Here is a 26,427-nt window from a genome sequence, read left to right on the forward strand (position 1 = left end):
TTTGTGGGACGCCTGAAAAGTCTTGGAAATGAGGGACTGTCCCACGCAGGGACATCTGGTCACCCTAACTGCACACGACCTCGAGGTCGCTTCTCGCCCTCACTCAGGCGTTTTACTGGTTAGATTGAGTAAAGTTTGTTTAGGCACTGGCTGACAGTACTAGTAGGTGAATGGGGTTGGTTAAGGTTAAATATGTAGGCCGGGCGTTTTGTTGGCCTACGACATGAAAAGGGGCGTGGACAGACTCATTTTGTCACCATCTTTTCCACCTATCTATGGGCAGACACTGACGCCCCTACTGTTTCGATTGGCTGGAAGTTTCGCGGACTTTGCCCACTCTGACCCAGAGAAGAGAGCTCTTCTGTACAACAGGGAAGCGTGCTTTCAATAAATGTCTTTGCTGACAGTAGCAGCCGCACCATAACAGCCTTGGTGAGTATCTCCATCATCTTTAATTACGCGATAATAACCGTTATGTTGACGTGACGACGAAGAGACTTTTATAAAAGTTACTCGTTTTAATGTGGCGATCCATCAGCTACCGAACGGTCAACTAATAATGTTGCCGTCTACAAGGTGTATACGCTCATTTCATATTCTATTTTCTTTTATCTGTATATTATAATTAACAATATTTCTTATGTTTAATCGTTGCCTTTGGATTATGTGCAGTTGAGTTCAGTGAGTTGCATTGTCGTAGTTCTAGTTCTATTATATACGACTGATTTAGCTGAAACGTGTCCGTGTCAGACAGTCGGCCAAACCGAACATTACTCCATTCGACTGGTATAATAAAGGCTGAACACTGAGTAACTATATCTTGGTGCAGCTTTGGTATCTTAACTGAACTGAGTGCCAAGATATCATCGGTCAAGTTACACAGTAACCATGTGTCTGTGTTTTGGCAGCATTTGCTGGTCAAGTTATCGGATTGCATAGGTCAGATTCCTGGTCAAAGTTGAACAGATTTGTCATGTGGCGGTGGTGGTGGTACGATATGAGATGGCTACATTGTCAACAGCAGAGAGCTGCTGCACATGACTGCTCAATATATGTTGTAACCCTCATATTGGATCTGTCTGGGCTCAGTTTGTCAAAACAACATATAGGCTATTCTATAGCAGCCAATGCCATTGTGTAGGCTACTCTGTGAAAAGTGAACAAGAGCTGAGCCAACTTAGCCAATTGGCCACATTACGTATATTTAGCATTTTGATTACACTCAAATCAATTCAATTGTTGGCATGAGAAAACATAAGTTTCCATTGCCAAAACAAAACACTCTCTGCTTGTATTGTTGTAGTACAGTACTGGAATTGTTCATCACCAAAAGCCTATCATAAACAGGGCCACACACAGTAAGCCTGATGTATTTAACAGGCATATGTTTTTTTTTTTTTAAGATATACAACTGATTAACACTAGGAAGTCTGAGCAGCCGTTCTGACCGAATTTGAGATTTCAATGTTTATTTTCTCAGCCCATGGAGTCCAGAGAAAGTTCCCCTTGCATGACTTTGTCTAAATATTCGATTGAAATCATCTCTGTTTTTTTCCCCATTTGAAACGTTTTGTAAATATGATTTTAGGCATATATCTCTTACTCAGTCTGACTATATCGGCCCATTCGACCGCTCTCCCCCTTTATCCCTCCACCCCCGCACCACTCGTTCACACCTCTGGAGCTGGAGACGTCATTGTTGCCTACACGCACTCACTTTTATTTTTTATTTTCTTCCCTCTCTTATGAATACATTATTATACACCCAATGAAAATGTACACTTCACGGATTATATATTTGGAATTAGGACAATCGGTAGAAAATTGGCCGAGAATAGCACAATAGCACATTAATTGTTGCCTAAATGTATACGCACTTTTCTGAAAATGGTTAATCTGCAAGCTGCCCCATTTCCTTTTCAACTTGATATGTTTCGTAGAGAGGGCATACACAAGCCAGAATTCCGTGGTTTACATGAGCAAAAAATAAGCGAGTTATGTAAAGAGGGGTGGAGGGAAAAAGGCGATTATTTGGCACAATCAATCAAATATATATGAATTACATCGCGTAGCCTATAATGTTTCCCCCTCTATATAATAGAGGGGGACAATATATAACTCTAATGTCGTATTTCGTCATGTATGTGAACTATATGCTGCTTGTAATACTGTTGGTCAAAGTAACTAGTAGTTGGACAGGCTAAATATAATAGTAGGCTATAAGCCCGTTTTCAGCTAAATGCTTTTTGTTCTCTTTTCTCCAGGCTCATATACCCGCATCGAGATGAGCTAGCTCTGCGACAGCCGTGCTGTTTTCAATTAAATTACTTGCAGTATAATATTAATAAATACTACATCCTATATATATTGTTTGTCTGTCTAATCATTCAAATGTTTTTCTGCATGCATATTGCATAGTTTATGTAAGCCTGAATTAAAGTCTGATTACGGAGGCTTTTTCCCCGTCTCACAAACAACGAAGCCTATAAATATTGTCTGAGAAGTTGAGAATTGGTGTCATGCACATATATATGCACCACACATTCCTGCTGTTGTCACCACGCGGTAAATAATGAATACTTTGTGTTAATTCAACCATGTTTATTTTTTCTTATTGTTCACAATATCAGAAAGCATGAAAGAAAGCAAATATAAAGCGGAATAAAATCAGGGAAAACACAAATCCTACGCATTAGTTTCTGTTGCTATACTTAGAGACACTTGACACATGTCATTGTAAATGTTCCCGTACATGTACCACATTGGCCATGTATTGCGTAAATCCACATCTTGCCTTGGATGGGAAGAGTTGCTCATCGACCGTGATGTTTCCTCCAGGCACATAGCAAGATATGCAGTTATCTGTGAACTGATTCCAAATGTCCGTTATTGCAGCAAACTTGTCTGTTTCTTTGCGTGCTTCTCTGGTGTCCTTGTCGTCAAATCGCAGGTATCGCATTATGGATTTGAAACGGTCACGAGACATTGTTTCGCTCACCGTCTCATTCCCCCATGCCCCTTTCGCCCACAGTTGATTCAATGGATAACCAGATGTCGACATCGCACGAATGAAAAACACGCTGATGAATGCTTTCAGTTCAGTAACAGACAGATCCCATTCTTGATTCTGTCCATCACTGCGGGCAAACTTCACTGTGCAGTCTTTGACGTTTTCCAACATGTCGGGGTCAAACATACACAAAAAACTGCTCAACTCGTCGTGGATTCTGACTTTGGCAAAAGCAGTAGGACCTGGCCTGGCATTTCCCCTCACTGTATATGTATCTTTATTCTTTTCCCTTTTTGCTTCCTATATGATGAATTCCTGTTCTACTGGCTGGTAGCCTATGTCTTGTATAGGGCCTTGTATATCTGTTTATTTTAAGCATGCCGCCGCATTCTGTCAGAGCAGAGACATATTTATTTAAAATAATCCTGTCTCGCACGGCACAGCGGCACGCCATCACTATATATACAAATGACAGGGAGAAGGTGTAATGGTTATTACAACGCAAAAATATATACATAATAGGCTTTGATGTAAAGACATTTTAAATGATTATTGATTATTAGAAAAGGAAAATAAATCACCTGCTGCGGTACTGGCCCTTTCCAAGGTATGGAAATCCATTCAGGAAGTATTTGCTGTCCAGGTCGGCAGCAATCCAGAACTTAATTCCAACAGCATGCAGGATGCATAATTATCAACTTCTCAATATTTGCCTATATTTTACAGAACATAACTTAACATTAAATGCAGTCTATTAGTATTGACTATGCATAGTATATAACTTATAACGTAAGCCTAAAACGAATCTATAAACGAAAAATAAAATAAAGAAAGAAAACCTGCACTCTCAATGGGCACTATTTGGTCACATTCGATCATAAAAACATTTAGGCCTACATGGGACAAGCTATATATATATATATATATATTTCCCTATTTGTCTATTGGTATGTCTCTAAATGTTTTGATGAATTGAACAATGTGGACCCTGTTGTAAACAAGTGTAATGCTTCATTGGGTTAATATAGTATGTTTTTGAACGAATATTTGGGCCTAAGCAGTTTTTTGTGTGTGTGTGTGACCAGTGTTAGTCGACTCGGAATTGCAGCCATCCGTAGGTGCCCTTTGTGTCAGTGTGCGCCTGCCCAACCCCCCCAACCCCTGATGTGTGGCACCTATACGGATGGCTGCAATTCGAAGTGGCCTCTGTAAAACCTGAATCCCCCCCCCCCACCCCATTTCCCGAGTCGACGAGCAACACTGGTCACACACACACACACAAAAAACTGCTTAGGCCCAAATATTCGTTCAAAAACATACTATATTAACCCAATGAAGCATTACACTTGTTTACAACAGGGTCCACATTGTTCAATTCATCAAAACATTTAGAGACATACCAATAGACAAATAGGGAAATATATATATATATATATATATATATATATAGCTTGTCCCATGTAGGCCTAAATGTAGGCCCCCCCCCCACCCCATTTCCCCTCACTGTATATGTATCTTTTCCCTTTTTGCTTCCTATATGATGAATTCCTGTTCTGTTATAGCGCATCATTATATCAAAACCAGGCCTATACTGAATGTATTACTTTTGTTTAAATCAACTGAACTAGACCAATAAAATAGTAGGCTAGTATTTATGTTTTTCGTTAATAATAATACATGCTGAGGGAATGTGCTCCGTTCATTGGCTCTATATAGGCCGTGCGAGACAGGATTATTTTAAATAAATATGTCTCTGCTCTGACAGAATGCGGCGGCATGCTTAAAATAAAAAGATATACAAGGCCCTATACAAGACATAGGCTACCAGCCAGTAGAACAGGAATTCATCATATAGGAAGCAAAAAGGGAAAAGAATAAAGATACATATACAGTGAGGGGAAATGCCAGGCCAGGTCCTACTCCTACTGCTTTTGCCAAAGTCAGAATCCACGACGAGTTGAGCAGTTTTTTGTGTATGTTTGACCCCGACATGTTGGAAAACGTCAAAGACTGCACAGTGAAGTTTGCCCGCAGTGATGGACAGAATCAAGAATGGGATCTGTCTGTTACTGAACTGAAAGCATTCATCAGCGTGTTTTTCATTCGTGCGATGTCGACATCTGGTTATCCATTGAATCAACTGTCGGCGAAAGGGGCATGGGGGAATGAGACGGTGAGCGAAACAATGTCTCGTGACCGTTTCAAATCCATAATGCGATACCTGCGATTTGACGACAAGGACACCAGAGAAGCACGCAAAGAAACAGACAAGTTTGCTGCAATAACGGACATTTGGAATCAGTTCACAGATAACTGCATATCTTGCTATGTGCCTGGAGGAAACATCACGGTCGATGAGCAACTCTTCCCATCCAAGGCAAGATGTGGATTTACGCAATACATGGCCAATGTGGTACATGTACGGGAACATTTACAATGACATGTGTCAAGTGTCTCTAAGTATAGCAACAGAAACTAATGCGTAGGATTTGTGTTTTCCCTGATTTTATTCCGCTTTATATTTGCTTTCTTTCATGCTTTCTGATATTGTGAACAATAAGAAAAAATAAACATGGTTGAATTAACACAAAGTATTCATTATTTACCGCGTGGTGACAACAGCAGGAATGTGTGGTGCATATATATGTGCATGACACCAATTCTCAACTTCTCAGACAATATTTATAGGCTTCGTTGTTTGTGAGACGGGGAAAAAGCCTCCGTAATCAGACTTTAATTCAGGCTTACATAAACTATGCAATATGCATGCAGAAAAACATTTGAATGATTAGACAGACAAACAATATATATAGGATGTAGTATTTATTAATATTATACTGCAAGTAATTTAATTGAAAACAGCACGGCTGTCGCAGAGCTAGCTCATCTCGATGCGGGTATATGAGCCTGGAGAAAAGAGAACAAAAAGCATTTAGCTGAAAACGGGCTTATAGCCTACTATTATATTTAGCCTGTCCAACTACTAGTTACTTTGACCAACAGTATTACAAGCAGCATATAGTTCACATACATGACGAAATACGACATTAGAGTTATATATTGTCCCCCTCTATTATATAGAGGGGGAAACATTATAGGCTACGCGATGTAATTAATATATATTTGATTGATTGTGCCAAATAATCGCCTTTTTCCCTCCACCCCTCTTTACATAACTCGCTTATTTTTTGCTCATGTAAACCACGGAATTCTGGCTTGTGTATGCCCTCTCTACGAAACATATCAAGTTGAAAAGGAAATGGGGCAGCTTGCAGATTAACCATTTTCAGAAAAGTGCGTATACATTTAGGCAACAATTAATGTGCTATTGTGCTATTCTCGGCCAATTTTCTACCGATTGTCCTAATTCCAAATATATAATCCGTGAAGTGTACATTTTCATTGGGTGTATAATAATGTATTCATAAGAGAGGGAAGAAAATAAAAAATAAAAGTGAGTGCGTGTAGGCAACAATGACGTCTCCAGCTCCAGAGGTGTGAACGAGTGGTGCGGGGGTGGGGGGGATAAAGGGGGAGAGCGGTCGAATGGGCCGATATAGTCAGACTGAGTAGGAGTGATTTTTTTTCAGCCTTGCTAGTGTTAATACTAGCCTGCTAAACCATCCTGGTCGCGTGAATTCACATTATCGTGTGTCTTCTGCAGACTGGTATACGTGCCGTCCACAGTTAACAGTCTTGTATTGAGTTGTGCTTGAAATGTACTGTAATTCTCCAAAACTGTTAATACATTCTTCAATCAATCAATCAATCAATCAATCAATCAAAATCCCCCCAAGAGCTGGGTGGGTGAACCAAATAGTAAGTGCCAATCAGAATCTGTGCTTGCCTTAAACTAAAGCCCAATGATTTACAGACACCGATTGGCTCTTCCACTATTTTGGTTTCTGCAAAACGCCCACCCAGTGTTTGCATCTGCAGAAGATGCATGATGCTAATGTGAACTCACGTGAACGAGATGCTGGTTTACCAGCCAGGCTAGGTTAATACTGCTCTGGGAGCCTTGTGTTTGTATATGATTGGGTTGAGAGGCCGGTATGTCACCTGTTGTTGGCCCCCTGGCCTGCACTGTCCAATTTACAATTTAGGCATTTAACAGACTTAAAGGTATATTCAGTGATTTCACTTAATTCAAATATCACTTATTTTTTTGTTTTGTTGTGATAATCCTCTCTACTATAGAGTGTGCTGACCATATAAGGAGTTCCTCCCTGTCCCCAGTTAACACCTGGGGGTCAAAAAACCTTAGGTTTCGTTTTTGACTCTCTATCCTGATTGGACGAAAGTTTGGGTCCCAAGGCAAAAACGAAACCTAAGGTTTTTTGAGTGAAATCACTGAATATACCTTTAATCCAGAGCGACTTACATTAAGAAAGAACAAAAAGCATGGCAATACATCAATCACATACATAAAAAGTAGTTATCATGAATCATACGTAAGCTAAGAACGTAACAGTGGAATATGTATATAATGGAACTATGCATGTAATCCATACTTTATAGTGATATGTGTGTACATAAAATGCTATCCAAGTCTACATAAAAATGTCAGGGCTAGGGCAAGTGCTACGTACGGGCCATGATGGAGTCTGAAGAGGTGGGTTTTCAGAAGGTTGGGGAGTGAGGCTGTAGTTCTGATTGTAATAGGAAGTGCATTCCATTTCCATAGTCCCTGAGCAATACACTTAACCCCGGGCCAGAGCATGCTCTCTCCAGGTTTAATGGCAGCCAGCCACTGCTCCTAATAGTTAGGGTGGGTAAATGCGGAGGACAAATTGTATTGTAGCAAATGCCCCAACAACAACTAAAGAAGATGCACTTATAATAACTAATAATAATAATTGTGTATTTGACCACTTGATCAAGACATTATTATTATTATTATTATTATGACCTGATTGACCTTATGAACGTGGACTCAGCTGTTATGAGAGGGGAATTAAACTTTGTTGGAACTACCTTGAAGAGCATGTGTGTTTCTGTTCATGGACAACTTTAGTTTTTTTCAACCAAGGTTCATGTTTTAGGTTGTCATTAAAGAAAGTAAAAGATGAGTGTTAATGTTCTTTCATTTGCGGCTTTCTTTCGTTTTAGGGATTTTAGCTCTTTTTGACAGGGGGGCGGGGGCATTCGAGCATGGGGCTAAATATGTATTTTTTTTACCAACATTTATGGTGATTTATTTTTTTATTATTTACTATAGTCCTAATAAACCCCAGGAAATTACATCTGGCCACAGCAGATCACAGGATCTACTGTGTGTATAGGCTCAATATGTCGGTTTGTCATGATATTTATGTTATGATATTTTGTGGCCAGATGTAATTTCTTGGGGTTTATTAGGACTATAGTAAATAATAAAATAATAAATTGCCATAATATTTTGTAAAAAAAATACATATTTAGCCCCATGCTCGAATGCCCCCGCCCCCCTGTCAGAAACTGCTAAAATCCCTAAAACGAAAGAAAGCAGCAAATTAAAGAAAATTAACATTCACCATTTCTCTAATAACATCCTAAAACATGAACCTTGGTTGAAAAAAAACTAAAGTTGTCCTTTAAGCTGTGGAACAGCTGGTCTGAGCCTATAAAGCAAAGCATCAACCTAAAGCAATTTAAAAAGAGGCTCAAACAGGAATTATTGTATAAATATAACCTGGAATGAGTGGGGAGTTGAGCTATGTTATGCTATGTAGTGTTGGATTGAAGTATAACATTTTAGCTTTGTCTGTTTTGTCTTTTTTCCTCCTCGTTTCTCGTTGTCTGTTTTTTGTTTTAGTTTGTTTGTTTTTTGTTTTTTTCTTCTATAAATGTCGTTTGTTTTGTTTATATGTTGATTGTGATGCATATCCTCAATAGTATTTTGGAATACATTGGGATAAGGATAGGCACTAATAAGCTTTAAGCTTCTGCCTATGCCTTTTCGATCACCTAAAAAAGAAAACTGTTTTGTGTAATGTCTCTCTGAAAGATCGAAATAAACTATTCATTCGTTCATTCATGTCATATATCTGCATCACTTTTCAGTGCACGTGAGAAGAGGGAAACAGACATGTCTTTGACCAATGGCCATGTGAGCAAAGAGACATGGGACTCCCATAATAAGATGATGTTGGAGCCTCTGGCCATCAACGACTCAGAGGTACAGTATGTGTTTCATTTTAGATACTACATGCACAGCATTCAGTACTGTAAGTATACTAGAATCTCGCCTCGCCTCTAACGCCACGCGTTTCCCGGTGAATATAGTTTTAGTGTTGGTCTAGTTTTAGTCGACTAAATATAAGGTTTTAGTCGACTAAATCTACAGCTGATTTAGTCGACTAAAATGTATTTTGGTGGGCCTTCGTAATTCGTGATTTTACACTTTGAAAATAGCCGGTCTACAAGATCGGCTATTTTCAGCATGCAACAAGTGTAAAATTACTTGTGTCTTACGTATATTGGATATCTTGTCCACTAGTCCCTTGCAAACATTTAAGTCTAGTTTCTATTTGTTGACGAAATTGTCAATGTATTTAGTCTTAATCACCATAGCTTGGTTTTAATTTAGTTTCCATTTAGTTTTTGTCAGTAAAAAAAGGTAGTCGACGAACATTTATCGTCATAGTATTTGTCGACGAAATCAACACTGATTTCTAAATCAGCCTGTTATCCTTAATTTGTTCTCCATTGCACAAAGGTGTCCCTTGCCTTTAGAAATGGTATAGTTTTATGTTGTTCTGAGAGTGAGGTGCTATTTACACGAGGATGGTGTTCATATAAAACATCAAAATAAAGTATCGTTTGCTGCTGTCATTTAGACGAGAACCGTGTTCTCATGAGGTGAAAACGCAACAAAGTGAAACCACCTTCCAGAGTGGAAATCTTTGAGAACGCCGTTTTATCCCTTCTCCGTGTAAACAGGCAAAACGGTGAATCTGCAAAACTTATGACATCATGGCTCACGTTGGCTCACAGCTCATATGTTTATTACATTGATGCAGAGCCATATAATTATGATATAATGGAGTTCAGCGATGGTGAATGTAAAACCATGATGTAAATAAAAAGCCTTGTGATAGGCGGCAGCCGTGGCAGCAGCGTTTATGTAGCCTAATGTATTATAAAATATATACCATCCCGTGGCGCGCTTTGCCTGCATGCCCAGTGTTGCGCCGCTTGCGCGGCACTGTTTTTTGGCAAATCTAAGCTAGCAAATGTAAGACCATCTCTTCAAAATAAGAGTATCCTCTAGTATTGAGAAAATTATAATTTGCACATTAAAACTACAAATTAAGCATTTAAATGATGCTATAAGACACATTATGTTTCTGTGTTATTTAATTATTTTTACACAGAAACATAATGTGTGTCTTTACAATAGCTGTAATGTAATAATAATACTAATAATGTAACGTAATCATTATTTAATTAACGACACTTTTATTCTGAAAGCAACCGGATGTCTTAAATTTGCTAGCTCTCAAACAGGAAGTTCTAGATTTGCCAAAAAGACAGAGCCGTGTTGCGCAGGCCCTGTCTATTTGGCAGCCCGTTATCGCCACCTAGCGACATTATAGCATAATAGCACATTATAGCATAACGTGTGCGTTCTCGTGTAAAGGGTAAGAAAAAATGAGAATGCAACGGGACTTTGACGTGTTATATGGAGATGGTCGCCGTCTAAAAGAGGCCTGAGATTGAGAGTGTTTGTTGGGGGGTTTCCTTATGCAGGGCTGCAGTTTCAGCAAACTGAATATATCCCCTCAGATCACTCTGTGTCAAGTCACTCTTGTTTAACTTTGTCCTTTTAACGTTGATACAACTCTCTGTCTGGTGTCTACTTATTTCGTGTACCTCAGCTCTAACATGTTTACCATGTTATAGTTATCTATCACCTACTATAGCTTGACTTACGGTTGTAAGTCAAGCTATAGTATAAACTACCTGTTTTTAAAACACATCTTAAAACACATTTTTATTCCTTGGCTCGTGATTTATGTTGTATTCCTGACTGTTTAATTGTATGAATTATGTTTTATTACTGTATTGTATTATGTTTTATTACTGCTTTGCCTACAGTACAGCACTTTGGTCAACTTTGTTGTTTTAAATGTGCTTTTATAAATAAAATTGGATGTTATAGAGCAGTGGTCCCCAAACCTTTTTGGCCGTGCACCGCCTGTTACCTTCTGTCCTAGCTGACGCACCACCCAACGCTCAGTCTCGGCCGAAAATCATAAATCTTTAATATGATTATGGCAAATAATCACGGAATGTCACTGCACTGAGAGACATGCAGCTGCTGTATACTCTTGCAGCAACTCTATGCAGCTCCTTACAACAGTGTTTACTGGATTTTGCCGTTTAGTGTTAAATAACACCATAAAACTGCCATTACCCTTTTCATGTCACGCTAGCATGGATTCGGGTTTTTGGAAACGCCCCCCCAGCCACTGCGATAGTTTTACTGAGGTTAGGTTTAGGTATAGTTTACTGAGGTTAAGGTTAGGGTTAGGTTTAGGTTTAGGTATAGTTTACTGAGGTTAGGTTTAGGTATAGTTTTACTGAGGTTAAGGTTAGGGTTAGGTTTAGGTATAGTTTTACTGAGGTTAAGGTTAGGTTTAGGTATAGTTTTACTGAGGTTAAGGTTAGGGTTAGGTTTAGGTGTAGTTTTACTGAGGTTAGGGTTAGGTTTAGGTATAGTTTTACTGAGGTTAAGGTTAGGGTTAGGTTTAGGTGTAGTTTTACTGAGGTTAGGGTTAGGTTTAGGTATAGTTTTACTGAGGTTACGGTTAGGGTTAGGTGTAGGCTGTCAATCACAGCCACTGGCCAGTCACAGCGCACCCTCTACCCCCATCACTCTGTACTCAACCCGAGGACGGAACCACATTGCTCGCTCATGTCACGCACCCCCTAGAGGGGGCACCACAGTTTGGGAACACCTGGTATAGAGGCCATGATTACATGCCACATTTGTATGTAGTTGTGCACTGGTGTCACGCCCCAATGACGGCAGCGAACTATTATTTCACGTGTATAATGAAAGTGCTTCTGTGTCCCTCCCAGGTATTCTCCATCATTAAGAAGGAGAAGCACAGACAGACGTATGGACTGGAGCTCATTGCTTCTGAGAACTTCACCAGCAGGGCCGTTCTAGAGGCTCTGGGCTCATGCATGAACAACAAGTATTCTGAGGGATACCCTGGACAGAGGTATTTACAATACAGGTCACGCTGTATGCAGTCCTTCTCTAGCATTTCCATTCCATTGCATGTAATAAATAATAATAATAATAATAATAAAACTTTATTTATATAGCACCTTTCAAATTGCTTTACAACAACAAACAGAAAAATATACAGCGAAGACATTTCAATAGAAAACAAAAGCAGGAAAATATATATACTAACTAAATGTTAGATTGGCAGTGAAGGCTAATCTATAAAAGTGGGTTTTTAAAAGGGATTTAAAAGAGGACACTGATTCAGCGCGCTTGATGTGTAAGGGCAGTGTGTTCCAGAGTTTTGGAGATGAAAGCCTGGTCTCCTTTGGACTTTAGCCGGCAAATTTGAGGGTTGAGAAAGTCTTTGGATGAGGTTCTCAGGGAGCGGGTTGGGACATAGGGGGTGATGTAGGTGGAGCGAGAGCGGACCTGGCTTTGAATATGGTGAGAAGGAGTTTGAAATTGATTCTGAAGGAGATTGGGAGCCAGTGCAGCAGCATTCTGTACTAGTTGGAGACGATGAATAGATTTCTTAGTGAGGCAGGTATACAGAGAGTTACAGTAGTCTAAGCGTGAGAATATGAATGCATTAATTACTTTTGTCAAGTCGGAGGTGGATAGAAATGATGTACTGTAAGGAACATTTAATACTAATTTAGCCTGCTTTGTGGTTTGTTGTGCAACACATTGACACCCACACGCAACTAAGTGTAACTCTTTAGGTCTGGTTGGGACTGGATGTGTATTGTGCATCTGTAGTAAATCATCTGGCCACCTTATGCAGAAGAGGGCGAGGCAGAGTCATAAGTCTAGAAAGATGGGGGTGCACTAGGAAAAAATTAATCATGTCATCATATTGTATTTTCCTGTGACTGATGGATACCACAGAACGTGAGCTCAAATTATATCATTCCGTTTTTATTCACCTTGTCTTTATTTTTGCGTCTTGTGTAAAGGTGTATATACTGTTTATTTGTTTATTTGGAACCCCATTAGCTACTACCTTAGTAGCAGCTACTCTTCCCGGGGTCCACACATAAAATACATTACAATTACATCATATTAAATACATTTTACAAGACTGTAAGAAAAACTGTTAAAAAAAAAAAAATGCAACTAAATATAATACAAGTGATTAATAAATATAACATCGCAACCATGAATACAATTTCAGTTTGAGTAGCCTACCGTTCAGTATGAAACATTTTAAACGGTGTTCAATGACCATCATCAAAAGCAAGTGACATGAGATATTTCTTTAACTTATTTTTTACTTGTTGCCTGTCTGATTTGTGATGGAAGTAAGAGTAAAACAGAAGATATAAAGGCAAACATTTAGACCAGATGTAAAACAGTCTGTCTGTCTATCTACGCACACTAGCATTCAGTGTAAAGTAACGTCAAAAAGACCATCATATATTTGTTGTAATTGTACAACAAATTGTCTGACAAATTGCATGTGTGACTGCGTCTGTCCAGATACTATGGTGGTACGGAACATGTAGATGAACTGGAGAGGCTGTGCCAGAAGAGAGCCCTGGAGGTCTACTGTCTGGACTCTGAGAAGTGGGGTGTCAACGTACAGCCATATTCAGGTACTGTTCTGTACTGTATGAAATGTTGGTGTTTTCTACTTTCTTATTAACCCATTTTGACCTGAGATCAGATTCTAAAAATGTCTTCTACATCCTGACAGTTTTCAGAAAAAGCTATGTTTCTATGTCAGTCGTTCTTCGACTTTTCAAAAATAGCAGACCTACAAGCTCGTAGCGCGCCACTCGGTGGCGCGCTATGAGCTTGTAGGTCTGCTATTTTTCAATAGCTAAAGCATAACATCATTGCATCAACATCAACATTTGCTAACACCAAAAGGGGTTAAGAAATGGCGGGATGGATATGTCAGTGAAAATATTTGCATGCTAATATGCTAGTGCCTTGTAATTGATTGATTTATTTGGCTGCAAACCCCCATCTGGAAATGCTTTTGTGCCAGGGACCCCAGAAGAGTTGATTTGTGTTAAAAATGTCTTCAAATAGCACAAGCTGTACAAGCTCTCAGTATGGCACTCCCGGACTAGCCTGGCTAATAAGCCAGACTCAAATCACACTGTCGTGTGGTATTTGAGTCTGGAGATGCTGTGTATGGATCTTGTTTCCCGGGGGGGGGGGGGCGGGTTCAAACATTTTCTCTTTGACGCAATTGGTCAGAGCTACTGTCAGTCAAAGGTCTCAAGCGTTGAACGTCACTGTGTACCAAAGCCCGCCCATATTGCATACCGTGTCCCGATTGGCCACACCAGTTCTCTGGTGTAGGAAATGGGCGTATACAATTGAGCCTCTCCGGACCGTAATCCGCCGGCAGACCGAATGAACGGCTGATTCGGTCTGGCTTATTAGCCATGCTACTCCCGGAGCCCACTTTGAGAACCACTGAGCTAAATTAACCCATTCTGAACGGGCACCCATTTTGGTGTCGGCATCATGTTATGCTTTAGCTATTTAAAAATAGCAGATCTACAAGCTCATATCGCGCCACCGAGTGGCGCGATACGAGCTTGTAGGTCTGCTATTTTTGAAAAATCGAAGAACGACTGACATTTTTAGAATCTGATCTCAGGTCAGAACGGGTTCGTCAGACCAGTGTGTGTCCAGTGGAAACCTCGTATGAATCTGATCTCAGGTCAGAATGGGCCTCATGATCTCGTATGCCTTGATGCTGATTCTCCTCCAGGGTCCCCTGCTAACTTTGCCGTCTACACGGCCATGGTTGAGCCTCATGGCAGGATCATGGGCTTGGACCTCCCAGACGGAGGACACCTGACCCACGGCTTCATGACCGACAAGAAGAAGATTTCAGCCACGTCCATCTTCTTCGAGTCTATGCCTTACAAGGTAGACGCAGGCATAATAATATAATAATAATAGCTCAGATTTATATAGCGCCTTTCTAAATACCCAAAGCGCTTTACATGGGAACACTAGGAACAGACTTTATTAAAAAGAAAAAAAGAACAAAGCAAAACATAACGGATACAGGGTTAAAAAGGATAAACGAGACCTCAGCTGGGGAAAGCTATCCTGAAGAGGTGGGTTTTGACTTTGAGTGAGGTTTTGAAGGAGAGGAGAGAGGGAGCAACTCTGAGATGGTTAGGGAGTTCATTCCAGAGTTTGGGGGTCGAAACATAGAAGGCCCTGTCCCCCCAGATGCGGTACTTGGCCTATGCATAAACCATGCATAAATGCATGGTTTATGCATTCCTGAAATATTGTGGGGGTTCCTTTTTTGGGGGAAATAATAACAATACTTATTGTATATCTCTGCCACCTAACTACAATATGTTAATTTTTCAGAAAATAAAAAGTATTTTTTTTTCTTCAAGAAATTACAAAAACCTTATATTTTGAAAACAAAGCAATACTGCCTCATCAAAGTTGGTGTTGTGACATTTTATATTGTCAATTACTTGCATGAGAGGGGGGAGAAGTGGTGGAGTTAGCTGTTTTAGCAGACATTGTGAGGCTCCAATGGAGTTAAGAGGTTTTGTCCGATTTACTTTCCATTGGTTCAATATCTTTGTTTTAAACGACACGTAAAGGGTGTTAAATCGCAATGATTTACCGATATTCAAAATAAATGGAGTTAGGTGGTTTCCTCCCAACAGCAATGAATTATGAATATCCTACAGTGGTAATTGCACCCTTCAGATTAAAAATAGTATTAAATATTTTAATGTGAGAGGATTATGAGGACGCATGCTACATGTACATTTATTTTATTAGAGTAACTAAAAGGAAAGTTAGTATGTTTACCCAGGGTAACTGGACTAAGCTCAATAACCTGTTTACAGCCAGGCCCTGCTCATAGAACATTTCATGGTAGGGGTTCAATGCCTTGTCCAAAGGGCACTTCAGCGGTGGTAATTTTAACGTGCCGGTCCGGGGATACGAACTAGCGACCTTCCGATATCAAGACCGCTCCGCAAACCGTTCGGCCACCGGTGCCTCTGTAAACTCAGTATTGCTTGTACTATTACCATTAATGTTCTGACTGTTCAGCATTTTCTAGTGTTGACTGTATGAGGTATGATGTGTTTGCAGGTGAATCCAGAAACTGGTTACATTGACTATGACAGACTGCAGGAAAACGCACGGCTGTTCCACCCCAAACTAATCATTGCAGGTACACACACACACACACACACACACACACACACAGAGTACTGATGGGTGTCATTTCTCATTGTCATTAACCCATTCTGACCTGAGATCAGATTCTAAAAATGTCTTCTACATCCTGACAGTTTTCTGAAAAAGCTATGTTTCTAGGCCCTTTTTGAAACTAGCTCCTCGCCACTCGCCCTACACACTTCCACTCGGTTTGAGCATAGATATATAAATAACCGAGACGCAATGCAATGCAAGTGGATGGGAGGGGGATTCCAGTGCCGTCTCTATTATTTATATATCTATGCTCAAACCGAGTGGAAGTGTGTAGGGCAAGTGGCAAGGAGCTAGTTTAAAAAAGGGGGACTGTGAGTGGTTCTTCGATTTAAAAATAATAGCAGACCTACAAGCTCATAGCGCGCCACTCGGTGGCGAGCTATGAGCTTGTAGATCTGCTATTTTTCAATAGCTAAAGCATAATATAATGCTAACACCAAAAGGGGCTACCGCCCAAAATGGGTTAATTGTGTGTGGCATGGTGAACATATTTATTTTCTGTCTGAATGAATATACCTTTCACTGTCATACATTAAATTGCCAGTGATGATTTCCCCCTGTCAGATTCCAGTCCATCTTTGCTATATATTTCAACACCTCTATTTATAGTTTACAATAATTAATGCTATAGTCCAGGCATATTTCTCTTGGAAGATATGAAGATAATTGTATTTACTTCACAACATGTATGTTCGAGTCACAGCTTTTGCTTCAGCAGCATCCTTGGATTTCTCAGTCCCAGGATCTAGGATCTTCACAATCCGTTCAAGACACCTGTACTAGAGTCAAAAACTGGTTTATTTAACCCATTTTGGGGCGGGAACCCCTTTTGGTGTTAGCATCATGTTATGCTTTAGCTATTGAAAAATAGCAGACCTACAAGCTCATAGCGTGCCACCGAGTGGCGCGCTACGAGCTTGTAGGTCTGACACAACGACTGACATAGAAACAGCTTTTTCAGAAAACTGTCAGGGTGAAGAAGACACTTTTAGAATCTGATCTCAGGTCAAAATGGGTTAAAGAAAATTGCAGGACTGAACCTGGTTCTCCTCCTTTCTCTCCTCTCCATTTATTGCTTCTCATCAGGAACCAGCTGTTACTCCCGTAACCTAGACTACGCCCGCATGAGGCGCATCGCCGACGAGAACGGCGCCTACCTGATGGCGGACATGGCTCACATCAGCGGGCTGGTGGCCGCCGGGGTCACGCCGTCGCCCTTCGAGTACTGCGATATGGTCACCACGACGACGCACAAGACGCTGCGAGGCTGCCGCGCAGGAGTCATCTTCTACAGGAAAGGTACGAGAGACGAGACGAGAGGGAGGGAGACGTACGGTACTGTGAAATACTTCAAATTCCACAGTGCATTAATGATGATCGGTGGTGGGCAAAAGGATCCGAATATTGTACTTTTACTCCCATTACATTCATTTGAAAACTTTTAAGTTACTGTAGTTTACTTTGTAGATTTGGATTGTTATTACAAAACATACATTAAAACCCATTCTGACCTGAGATCAGATTCTATAAATGTCTTCTACATCCTGACAGTTTTCTGAAAAAGATATGTTTCTATGTCAGTCGTTCTTCGACTTTCCCAAAAATAGCAGACCTACAAGCTCGTAGCGCGCCACTCGGTGGCGCGCTATGAGCTTGTAGATCTGCTATTTTCCAATAGCTAAAGCATAACATAACGCTAACACCAAAAGGGGTTCCCACCCAAAATGGGTTAACCACTTCAGCGCTCTATGCATTTCGACCATTTGAAAATACCTTGTCAGAAGCGTGCGTGCACATTTTAATTCATAGCTGGACCATGACCTTTATTTACTCCTCAAGTGGAACAATAGTGTATTCCTCCGGTATCCGGAGAACTCGCCAGTTGTTTACCAACTCGTCGCGATTTAGTGCATTTTAGTTTGACTTCACCTTCATTTACATTGCAATTACAATCGATTCATTAGTAAACCATTCCTGAAAATACTTATCATTGGTATTCACATACTCACCTTTTTTATCAATCATCTAGCTCAGAGGTTCCCAACCACTGGTACCGGTACCACTGGTGGTACTTGAGCCCCCTCTGGTGGTACTCGGAGGAGTCGCCCCAAAAAAGGAGAAAAAAAGACAAAAGTGGAATGAAATATTTTATTTATATTATTACAGGTAGTAGTTCTGACCAAGCAACTGCTAAGCTCTCCAGCCGTGCTGGAATGATCATGACGACACAGACGGCACACCTAGCCGTTAATAGAAGATTTGAGAACGGATAAATCACATGAGAAATATCATCAGTTGTGCTGCTTGGCGATTAGACAGAGTTTTATCAGAGCAGCAGCATTATTGGCTTAGGAATGGAACAAAAGGGGCTCCTGTATTTTAACATCAGTTATTATGGTGGTACAAAGGTTGGGAACCAATGATCTAGCTGACCCATTTAATTGCACAAAATAATTTGATCACATTGGAAATGAACTACAACATCTGTGGGTTTGACATGTACGACACTGATGAAGACAGCATGTTAGCATAACGATGAAGACATTGATGAAGACTTTTCACCGCGGCGACTTTGTAAACTGGCGAGTTCTCCGGTATTCATTCATCCTGTGTGTGCGTGTGTGTGTGTGTGTGTGTTGTGTCCTCCAGGAGTGCGTAGTGTGGATGCCAAGGGGAAGGAGACGCTGTACAACCTGGAGTCTCTGATCAACCAGGCTGTGTTCCCTGGTCTGCAGGGAGGACCTCACAACCATGCCATTGCAGGTACAGAGTCGGGAGCACCATGTTCTCATCAGTGTTGTTTTCGTCGACTAGAACTAAGACGAAAAATGTTCGTCGACTTTTTCCACTGACGAAAACTATATGGAAACTAAATGAATAAAAAAAACGAAGCTATGAAACTAAGACTAAATGTATTGACAATTTCATCAACAAATAAAAACTAGGGCTAAAATGTTAGGAAGGGACTAGTGGACAAGAGATCCAGTATAAGTCATTTTACACTTGGTTGCGTGCTGAAAATAGCAGCTTGTAGATCTGCTATTTTGTGAAAAAGTGAAAAAAACAGGCATTATGACAGCAAGTCGTAAGTCCCGCCAAAATACATTTTGTTCGACTCAACTGTAGATTTAGTCGACTAAAATCTTATGATATTATGTCGACTAAAACTAGACTAAACACTAAAACATTTCACTAACTAAAATGACTTAAATGTGACTAAAACTAAAATCAAAATCTGCTGCCCAAAACAACACTGGTTACTCACTTTTATCTCCTCCAAAAAGTATTCTGTTTCCACTGAAGTGTACTATACCACATCTTGTATGCCCCTTATATGGGCAGATTCATACTCCTATTTTAGAGCCGAATAAAAGTCTGTTCGACTCTGTAGAGCCTACAATGTGACGTCATTTGAGGTTCGGGGGGGACGGGTACCGTCCTAAAGTTGGCTCTTCGGTGCTACTGACATTTTCTGATGAGCCGAAATCATTTCGGCACTACAGCGCCGAAACAGCGGTAAAATAGGAGTATGAATCGGCCCTAAGGCTTTGTCTTGAGGTTAGGGCCAGGCCAGTATATTTGTCAGGCTGATATAGCAGCCATTGTTTAACTCTTTTGACAACATTGGTATCCGCAATTATGCAGCCAATATGTCCCGATTCTTAACCGTGTGTGTGTGTGTGTGTGTGTGTGTGTGTGTGTGTTTGTACAGGTGTTGCGGTAGCCCTCAAGCAGGCCATGACACCAGAGTTCAAGGCGTACCAGTTGCAGGTTCTGGCCAACTGCAAAGCTATGTCCAAGAGCCTCATTGACCACGGCTACAAGATTGTCACTGGTAACAGAAATGGCACCGTCGTCCGCTCTGTGAAGCATTAATTAACATTAAATGTGTAAAAATAAAAGCTTTTTGCCAATGTACAGATTGTTGCCAATCACCTTGACAAACTCGTATTCTCCTGTAGATGGTTCAGACAACCACCTGATCCTGTTGGACCTGCGTAACAAGGGAACCGACGGAGGACGCGCTGAGAAGGTTCTGGAAGCCTGCGCCATCGCCTGCAATAAGAACACTTGCCCAGGTCAGTGTGTGATTTTTATGGTCATGTGCCGAAGCAACTGTGTGTAAATATGTGACTAAATTTGACTGAGGGACTGCCATTGGATTTTTTTTATGTCATATGAAAGCAGGGGATCATAGCTTCAAATTGACATATTGGTTGTTCAGTTTGGCCCACCAGTTCTGGAGATATGGCTTATAGAGTAATCAGTAATGTCTTGCAGAAAACAGCGAGTTGAGAAAACAGGCTTGAAAAGGTTCACTTCTGTGGACTCTAACATTACACCTAGCTACATGTTTAAGCATTTATTTCATATTTACATGTCTTCTGTGGACTCTAACATTACACCTAGCTACATGTTTAAGCATTTATTTCATATTTACATGTCTTCTGTGGACTCTAACATTACACCTAGCTACATGTTTGGGCATTTATTTCATATTACATTTCAGCTCTGACACGTATTTCAGACATGCTCTAGTATGTAATGAGTCTGCCTGTGCTATTAACTAATAAAAAGAAAAAAAGAAAAAAAAAAGTTTCTCTGGTGAAAAGCTATAATTTGCACGATGGCAGTCTCAGTCAAATCTGATCATATATATATATATATATATATACAAATTACAATTACAAATATACAAAACTAGACTAACACTAAAACATTCCAGGTGACTAAAATGTGACTAAAACTAAATAAACTATTCAAGAGACTGTGACTAACTAAAATCAAAATTTTGCTTTAAAAAACAACACTGGAGTTAAGAATCTGCAGCCCAGTCACACTAGTCAGGTATCAAAGCCTTAACCACTTGGTCTTTGGCGCCCCCAAGTGCATGTTCACTGGTAACCACACCTTCTGCTCAAGTTTAACAGTATTTATTGCACAAGTGAGATGTATGTGTATTGATGAGGAGCCCAAGGTGGGGCGAGACTCGGGGTGGGGGGCGTAGTCTGGGGAGTGGTCAGTCGCCTCTGCTCCGACACTGCCCCCCTCGGGGCCAGTTGTTGCCAACTCTCCAGTAACGGAAGTAGCTACTGGCTCTTCGGAAAGTCGCTAGCTTCGCGTGCGCATTTCCTTGCTCTGTGCACATAACCGAGCCGAGGAAGCCAGACGCGCCGAGCTGGCCCGAGCACTTTAGTGTTGCCAACTTAGCGGATTTGAGGCTGAGAGAGGGAAAATGAAGAAAAAGGAGGGTTTTATCTCTGGCGACTGTCAACACGATTTGTCACCAATTCACCAGAAACAGTAGCTAGATTTCTCTCCAGAAGCTTTTCACTAATTCAGTCGCTAGGGGGGGGTCTGGAAAGAAGATAAATATGGCGCCAAATCCGCTAAGTTGGCAACACTGCTCGGGGCTCCTAGGAGAAGGGGAGAGAGAGAGAGAGAGAGAGAAGTGTTCGCGGGGCAAAGCTGAGGAAGAAGGGGGTTTGTTAGGGAGGAAGGGGGTTTTTTGTCGGCACGAAGCAGAGTCAAACAGGTAAGTGATGCGATGACAGGTGTATTTACTATTTATACTGTGGTGAATGCTTTCGTGATTGGCTGTGGAACTAGGGACGACGCAGGTGTAATTGATAAGGTGATGGAGAATGGGAGTGATCGAGATAAGCAGAGGGTAGTCTCTCTACTCCTGAACCTGCGTTGAACTTCATTTAAAGTCGTGTAATCCATTCTGTTGTTGTCAAATAGATCAATTGGTCTGAAATGATTAATTTTGGAATTACCTCTTCAGATGTACCATCTCGTTTTCAAGAGTGTCCTCAAGTTCATATTCGATTCATACATTTAGATATAACAACATTTACCAAATGAACGTACTTTTTACCGTAGTTTCACTTTCTTTCTCTCGTTTCCACACAAAGAATGATGGCACAGGTAGTTTAGACATTTCCTGTAATAGCATATGCATTTTTCACCAAATACTGACTCAAGAACATGCGTTTTAAATCTGTTATTTGCATCTTGCCAATTTTCTCACGCAAAAAAGATGGACACAGGAGGACTCATGTGTGCTCGTTCATATAATGATATGGTGCACCAAAAATGGCAGATCTACATGCTCACAATGCTTTGAATCTCTGTGCATTGTGAGCTTTGCTTTTATGTGAAATTCTAGTTCTCAGATGGGCATATCCGCTCCTGCACCAACTGGGTGTATGAGACGACTCTGAGTATTTAAATGCATTTTTTTGTCACATTCATATAATTAATTTGTGTCTATGAAACACAACTGTGACATTTTTTCCCACCCAACGTGAGAAATTGTAGGCAGTTTGTCTTCCAGCGCTCCTCAACCACTAGAATGAAACAAGCCATTTTGGAGTAATTAGCAAAAGAAAATTGGTTGTACAGGCTCCTTCTCTGACACAAACCCAACAGTAGCAATAGCTGCTCCTCAACACTGAATGGACCATATCTGCTCCTCAAAACACTGACTGGACTTTATTATGGCAAATGTATTTCGTTTCTTTTTCTGTTTGAGGGCCCTCCTATGCCCAGCTTTGTGTTTGAATCAGAATCATCTTTGTCACCAGTTTTACGTAGTAAAAAAGTGAGTGAAATAAGTTTTTGTGCATAGTTCCAATCGTGTTATTGTTTTTCCAATGATGATGATTTCACTGGCTGAGCACAGAATGTGATGTATGATGATAAGAGCGCCCCTCACTTCACACAAGTGATTTATTTTATTAGACAAATCATAGATGGGTAAACACTGCAACGATGACCCCTCACAGAAGACCTTCTTCAACTTTATAATAGGAACTACAAACGCATCACTTCTGGGGGGAAAAGTAGGAGAATAGTAGTGCCCATGTCATCATGTCACAGATATACCCTACAGCAAGCTCACGCCATGTACCTAGTTTGTATAGACTCTTGTTGTGTGTTTTCTTATGACAGTACTGTTTGACTAATTGTGTCTTTGTCTCTCTCTTTCCAGGTGATAAGAGTGCTTTGCGTCCCAGTGGTCTCAGGTTCGGCTCTCCTGCCCTAACCTCCAGGGGGCTGGTGGAGGAGGACTTCAAGAAGGTGGCAGAATTCATCCACAGAGGTACATTTTAGCCATTTTGCAATTTGCTTCACCATTAACATTTTCGTATTTCTATACGCCCATGGGGCATGTTACTGACAAAATAAATATTTGTGAAGAACAGTCACTTCAGGTTTAGCATTTTATTTAGCAAGATAAAGCAGTAGCGAATTATTATGCATTTGGTACTCAAATCATGCATTCTGGTTGGTTGATATCTTTGGTATAACTATGTACCACCATGGATATGAAGTCTAATGCCTTCACGAGAGGCTACGAACAAAAACTATTAGGCTACTTAGAAGTAGAAAGAGTGGAGGCTTGACTATGGAGTAGTGGAAAGAGTAATGTTTTTCAGCTTGGATGTAAGCTGACATTCTGACATCTAAGCATAAATGTTACATAATACCCTCCTTGTTAGGGGAGGGCACTGTGGGCCTACGTCCTTGTACAAATGATGATCAATATCAGTTATCAATATTAATCATGCTACTGGTTGCAGTGACAACCAAATTCCCTTGCAGGGATCATTCATATTTGATGTTATCTTAAATGCCTGTATTATACTCTGTATGATGCACATCCGTGACCCTGTTTGCCACCCCTTTTTCCCCTCACTGTATAAGTTTATTTTCCCTTTTTTTTACCTCCTTTATGATGAATTCCTGTTCTGTTATTTTTGGCTATATAGAAGTGTCTATTTGTACGTCTCTAAATGTTTTGATGATTTGAACAAGGTGGACCCTCTTGTAAACAAGTGTAATGCTTTATTTGGTCGTCCACTCACAGTTAACAGTCTTTGTATTGAGTTGTGCTTGAAATGTACTGTAATTCTGCAATCTGTTAATAAATATTTCAATCAATCAATCAAAAAACATGCCTATCCTCCAGGTATTGAGCTGACGCTGGAGATCCAGACGAGCCTGGAACCGAAGGCCACTCTGAAGGACTTCAGAGAGGCTCTGGCCCAGGGAGAGAAGTTCAAGCAGCGAGTAGCCGAGATCAGGACCGAGGTGGAAGGCTTTGCAGGACAATTCCCCATGCCCGGCCTACCTGAGCTCTAATAGATGGAAATGTTTTAATGATTAAGTCTGACTGCTGCTCTTGAATGCTCTTTAATGTGACATTTTTGTTTCTGAGTGACTGCACTGCACATCCACTGTCAAAGCTGAAATCAACACACTTCCTCTTGACTTCCATACATCTGAGGGTATTCAGTTTATGTAGTTTGTATTGTAACCGATATGGCTTTTATTTAAAACGTGTGTACTGTGTATGATAATTCTGTTTTGGGGATTCTCCACATGCCATAGAAAAAGACATCTCTTTTAAAGGTTGCTTGTGGGATGAATTCTGCTTTACTTTACCTTTTACTTTACTTTAATTCTTAAATGCTCAAATGCATTTTCTCTGTTGGCTACCGTTGCACTTCACTATTCTGATTAAGTTCAAGCTTTAACACTGGCTTTATGTAAGTAGAACTTGTCATTTAAGCGGTATACTTGTGTTCACTGCTGTGTATGCTTATTCTGTTCAGAATATGACCAAATGCCATTCAACTATTTGTTTATTCTTATTGAATATTAAACTAAATGCAACAACTCCCTTTTCTTAAGTACTGTACATAAATAATAGGCAGCAACTTGCAAGGTGTAACATTGCAGCCACCTACAATGAGATTTGAAAGTAGTACAACCCAAACAAATACGATTACTAACAAGGTAAAAGAGTTAACACAAGATTATACAAACTCGCATCAAATCCCATTGTGAATTTTTCTGTAGTCGAGTATATTGGAAACAAACTAGTTTTGCGAAGGTCATTTCAGTAAAGATTTCCTCAGTGAGATAATGAATAATTACAACTAAATGTCTAGTGGATTTGATACAACAGACGACAATAATATAATGAAAAGAGTAATGGGAGGGGCATGGTGGCACAGGTGGTAGTGCTGTCGCCTCACAGCTAGAAGGTCCTGGGTTCGATTCCCGCTTGGGACGCTGTGGGTTTTGGTGGGGTGTTTCCTCCTCCGCGTCATCAGTGCCCATACCCGAAGGCGGGGTTGGCGAAAGGGCCTTTCTGTGTGGAGTTTGCATGTTCTCCCCGTGTCCTACTAGGGTAGGTACCCCCACAAAAACCATGCAGTAATCCTGGTCACTAAACTGCCTCCCCCTGGCCAGCCGAGGCGCCTGATGGAGAGGAAAGGAACTGGTTGGAATAACGTGTTCCTTCCACGTGTTCCGTCCAACCAGGGAAACTCCCCCCTGTCAGGTGCAAAGGAGCAACTTGGACACTCAGGCATGAAGGAAGCATGAGTTCAAGTCTGTTGCTCTCCCCTTGTCCCCCATATATGGGGACTAGGTTGGTGGAGGGTGTGTAGAGCCCAGGATCACATTAGATGATTGACACAGGGGTGAAAAATGGGTTACAAAATGTCCCGGCAACGGGACGGGAGACTGACCCCATGCCAATGTTGGTGAAACCTATATAGTTCCAGGAAGAAGAAAGGTTTATAACCCCAAGGATACAAATGAAATCAGACGACCCTGGTGCAGTATTTTGGCTAAAGCAAACGTTCTCCTTTCCCAGTGAACACACACTAATGCACTTGTTGGCTCCTTATCTTCCTTGTTTATGTTCCCTCGACTTCCCTGCCAGGGCACACGCGTACCATTCACGTTCAGACATAATCATAACAATGTGTCGTTATAAAGTTGCAATAGTTCCGAATCCAGTCATACAACAATATTAAAGTATTTAGTGAGAGTGAGATGGTCAGCTCTGGTGGACGCCCTATGAACCTCGACGGGGTAAAGAGGATTAAGTCAAGTAAGTCAAAATAACCATCATATGAGTTTTATGTTTTAACTAAAGGATATTTTG

The 26,427-nt window shown here is 40.7% G+C and overlaps 1 protein-coding gene across 1 annotated transcript; it reads left to right on the top strand.

The window, feature by feature from the left end:
* Positions 1-343: 343 nt before the first annotated feature.
* shmt1 (serine hydroxymethyltransferase 1 (soluble)) lies at positions 344-25,137 on the top strand. The gene is made up of 12 exons (XM_083780794.1): positions 344-432; positions 9,056-9,170; positions 12,080-12,225; positions 13,716-13,831; positions 14,968-15,128; positions 16,335-16,416; positions 17,544-17,756; positions 19,107-19,220; positions 20,170-20,292; positions 20,420-20,536; positions 23,455-23,565; positions 24,436-25,137. The coding sequence occupies exons 2-12, from the start codon at positions 9,081-9,083 to the stop codon at positions 24,606-24,608; spliced, it is 1,446 nt and encodes a 481-aa protein (XP_083636920.1). The 5' UTR covers positions 344-432; positions 9,056-9,080; the 3' UTR covers positions 24,609-25,137.
* Positions 25,138-26,427: the final 1,290 nt, after the last annotated feature.

Source organism: Protomyctophum parallelum (genome assembly GCF_964188405.1).
Source record: "Protomyctophum parallelum genome assembly, chromosome: 13".
NCBI classification, from domain to species: Eukaryota; Metazoa; Chordata; class Actinopteri; order Myctophiformes; family Myctophidae; genus Protomyctophum; species Protomyctophum parallelum.

What these genes read in the sequence shown, in the direction of transcription:
- shmt1 (XM_083780794.1), top strand. Translation starts at nt 9,081, where the DNA reads ATGTCTTTGACCAATGGCCATGTGAGCAAAGAGACATGGGACTCCCAT. An exon ending in AGTCATCTTCTACAGGAAAG is followed by an intron (nt 17,757 to 19,106) that starts GTACGAGAGACG and finishes TGTGTCCTCCAG; the next exon opens with GAGTGCGTAGTGTGGATGCC. An exon ending in CAATAAGAACACTTGCCCAG is followed by an intron (nt 20,537 to 23,454) that starts GTCAGTGTGTGA and finishes CTCTCTTTCCAG; the next exon opens with GTGATAAGAGTGCTTTGCGT.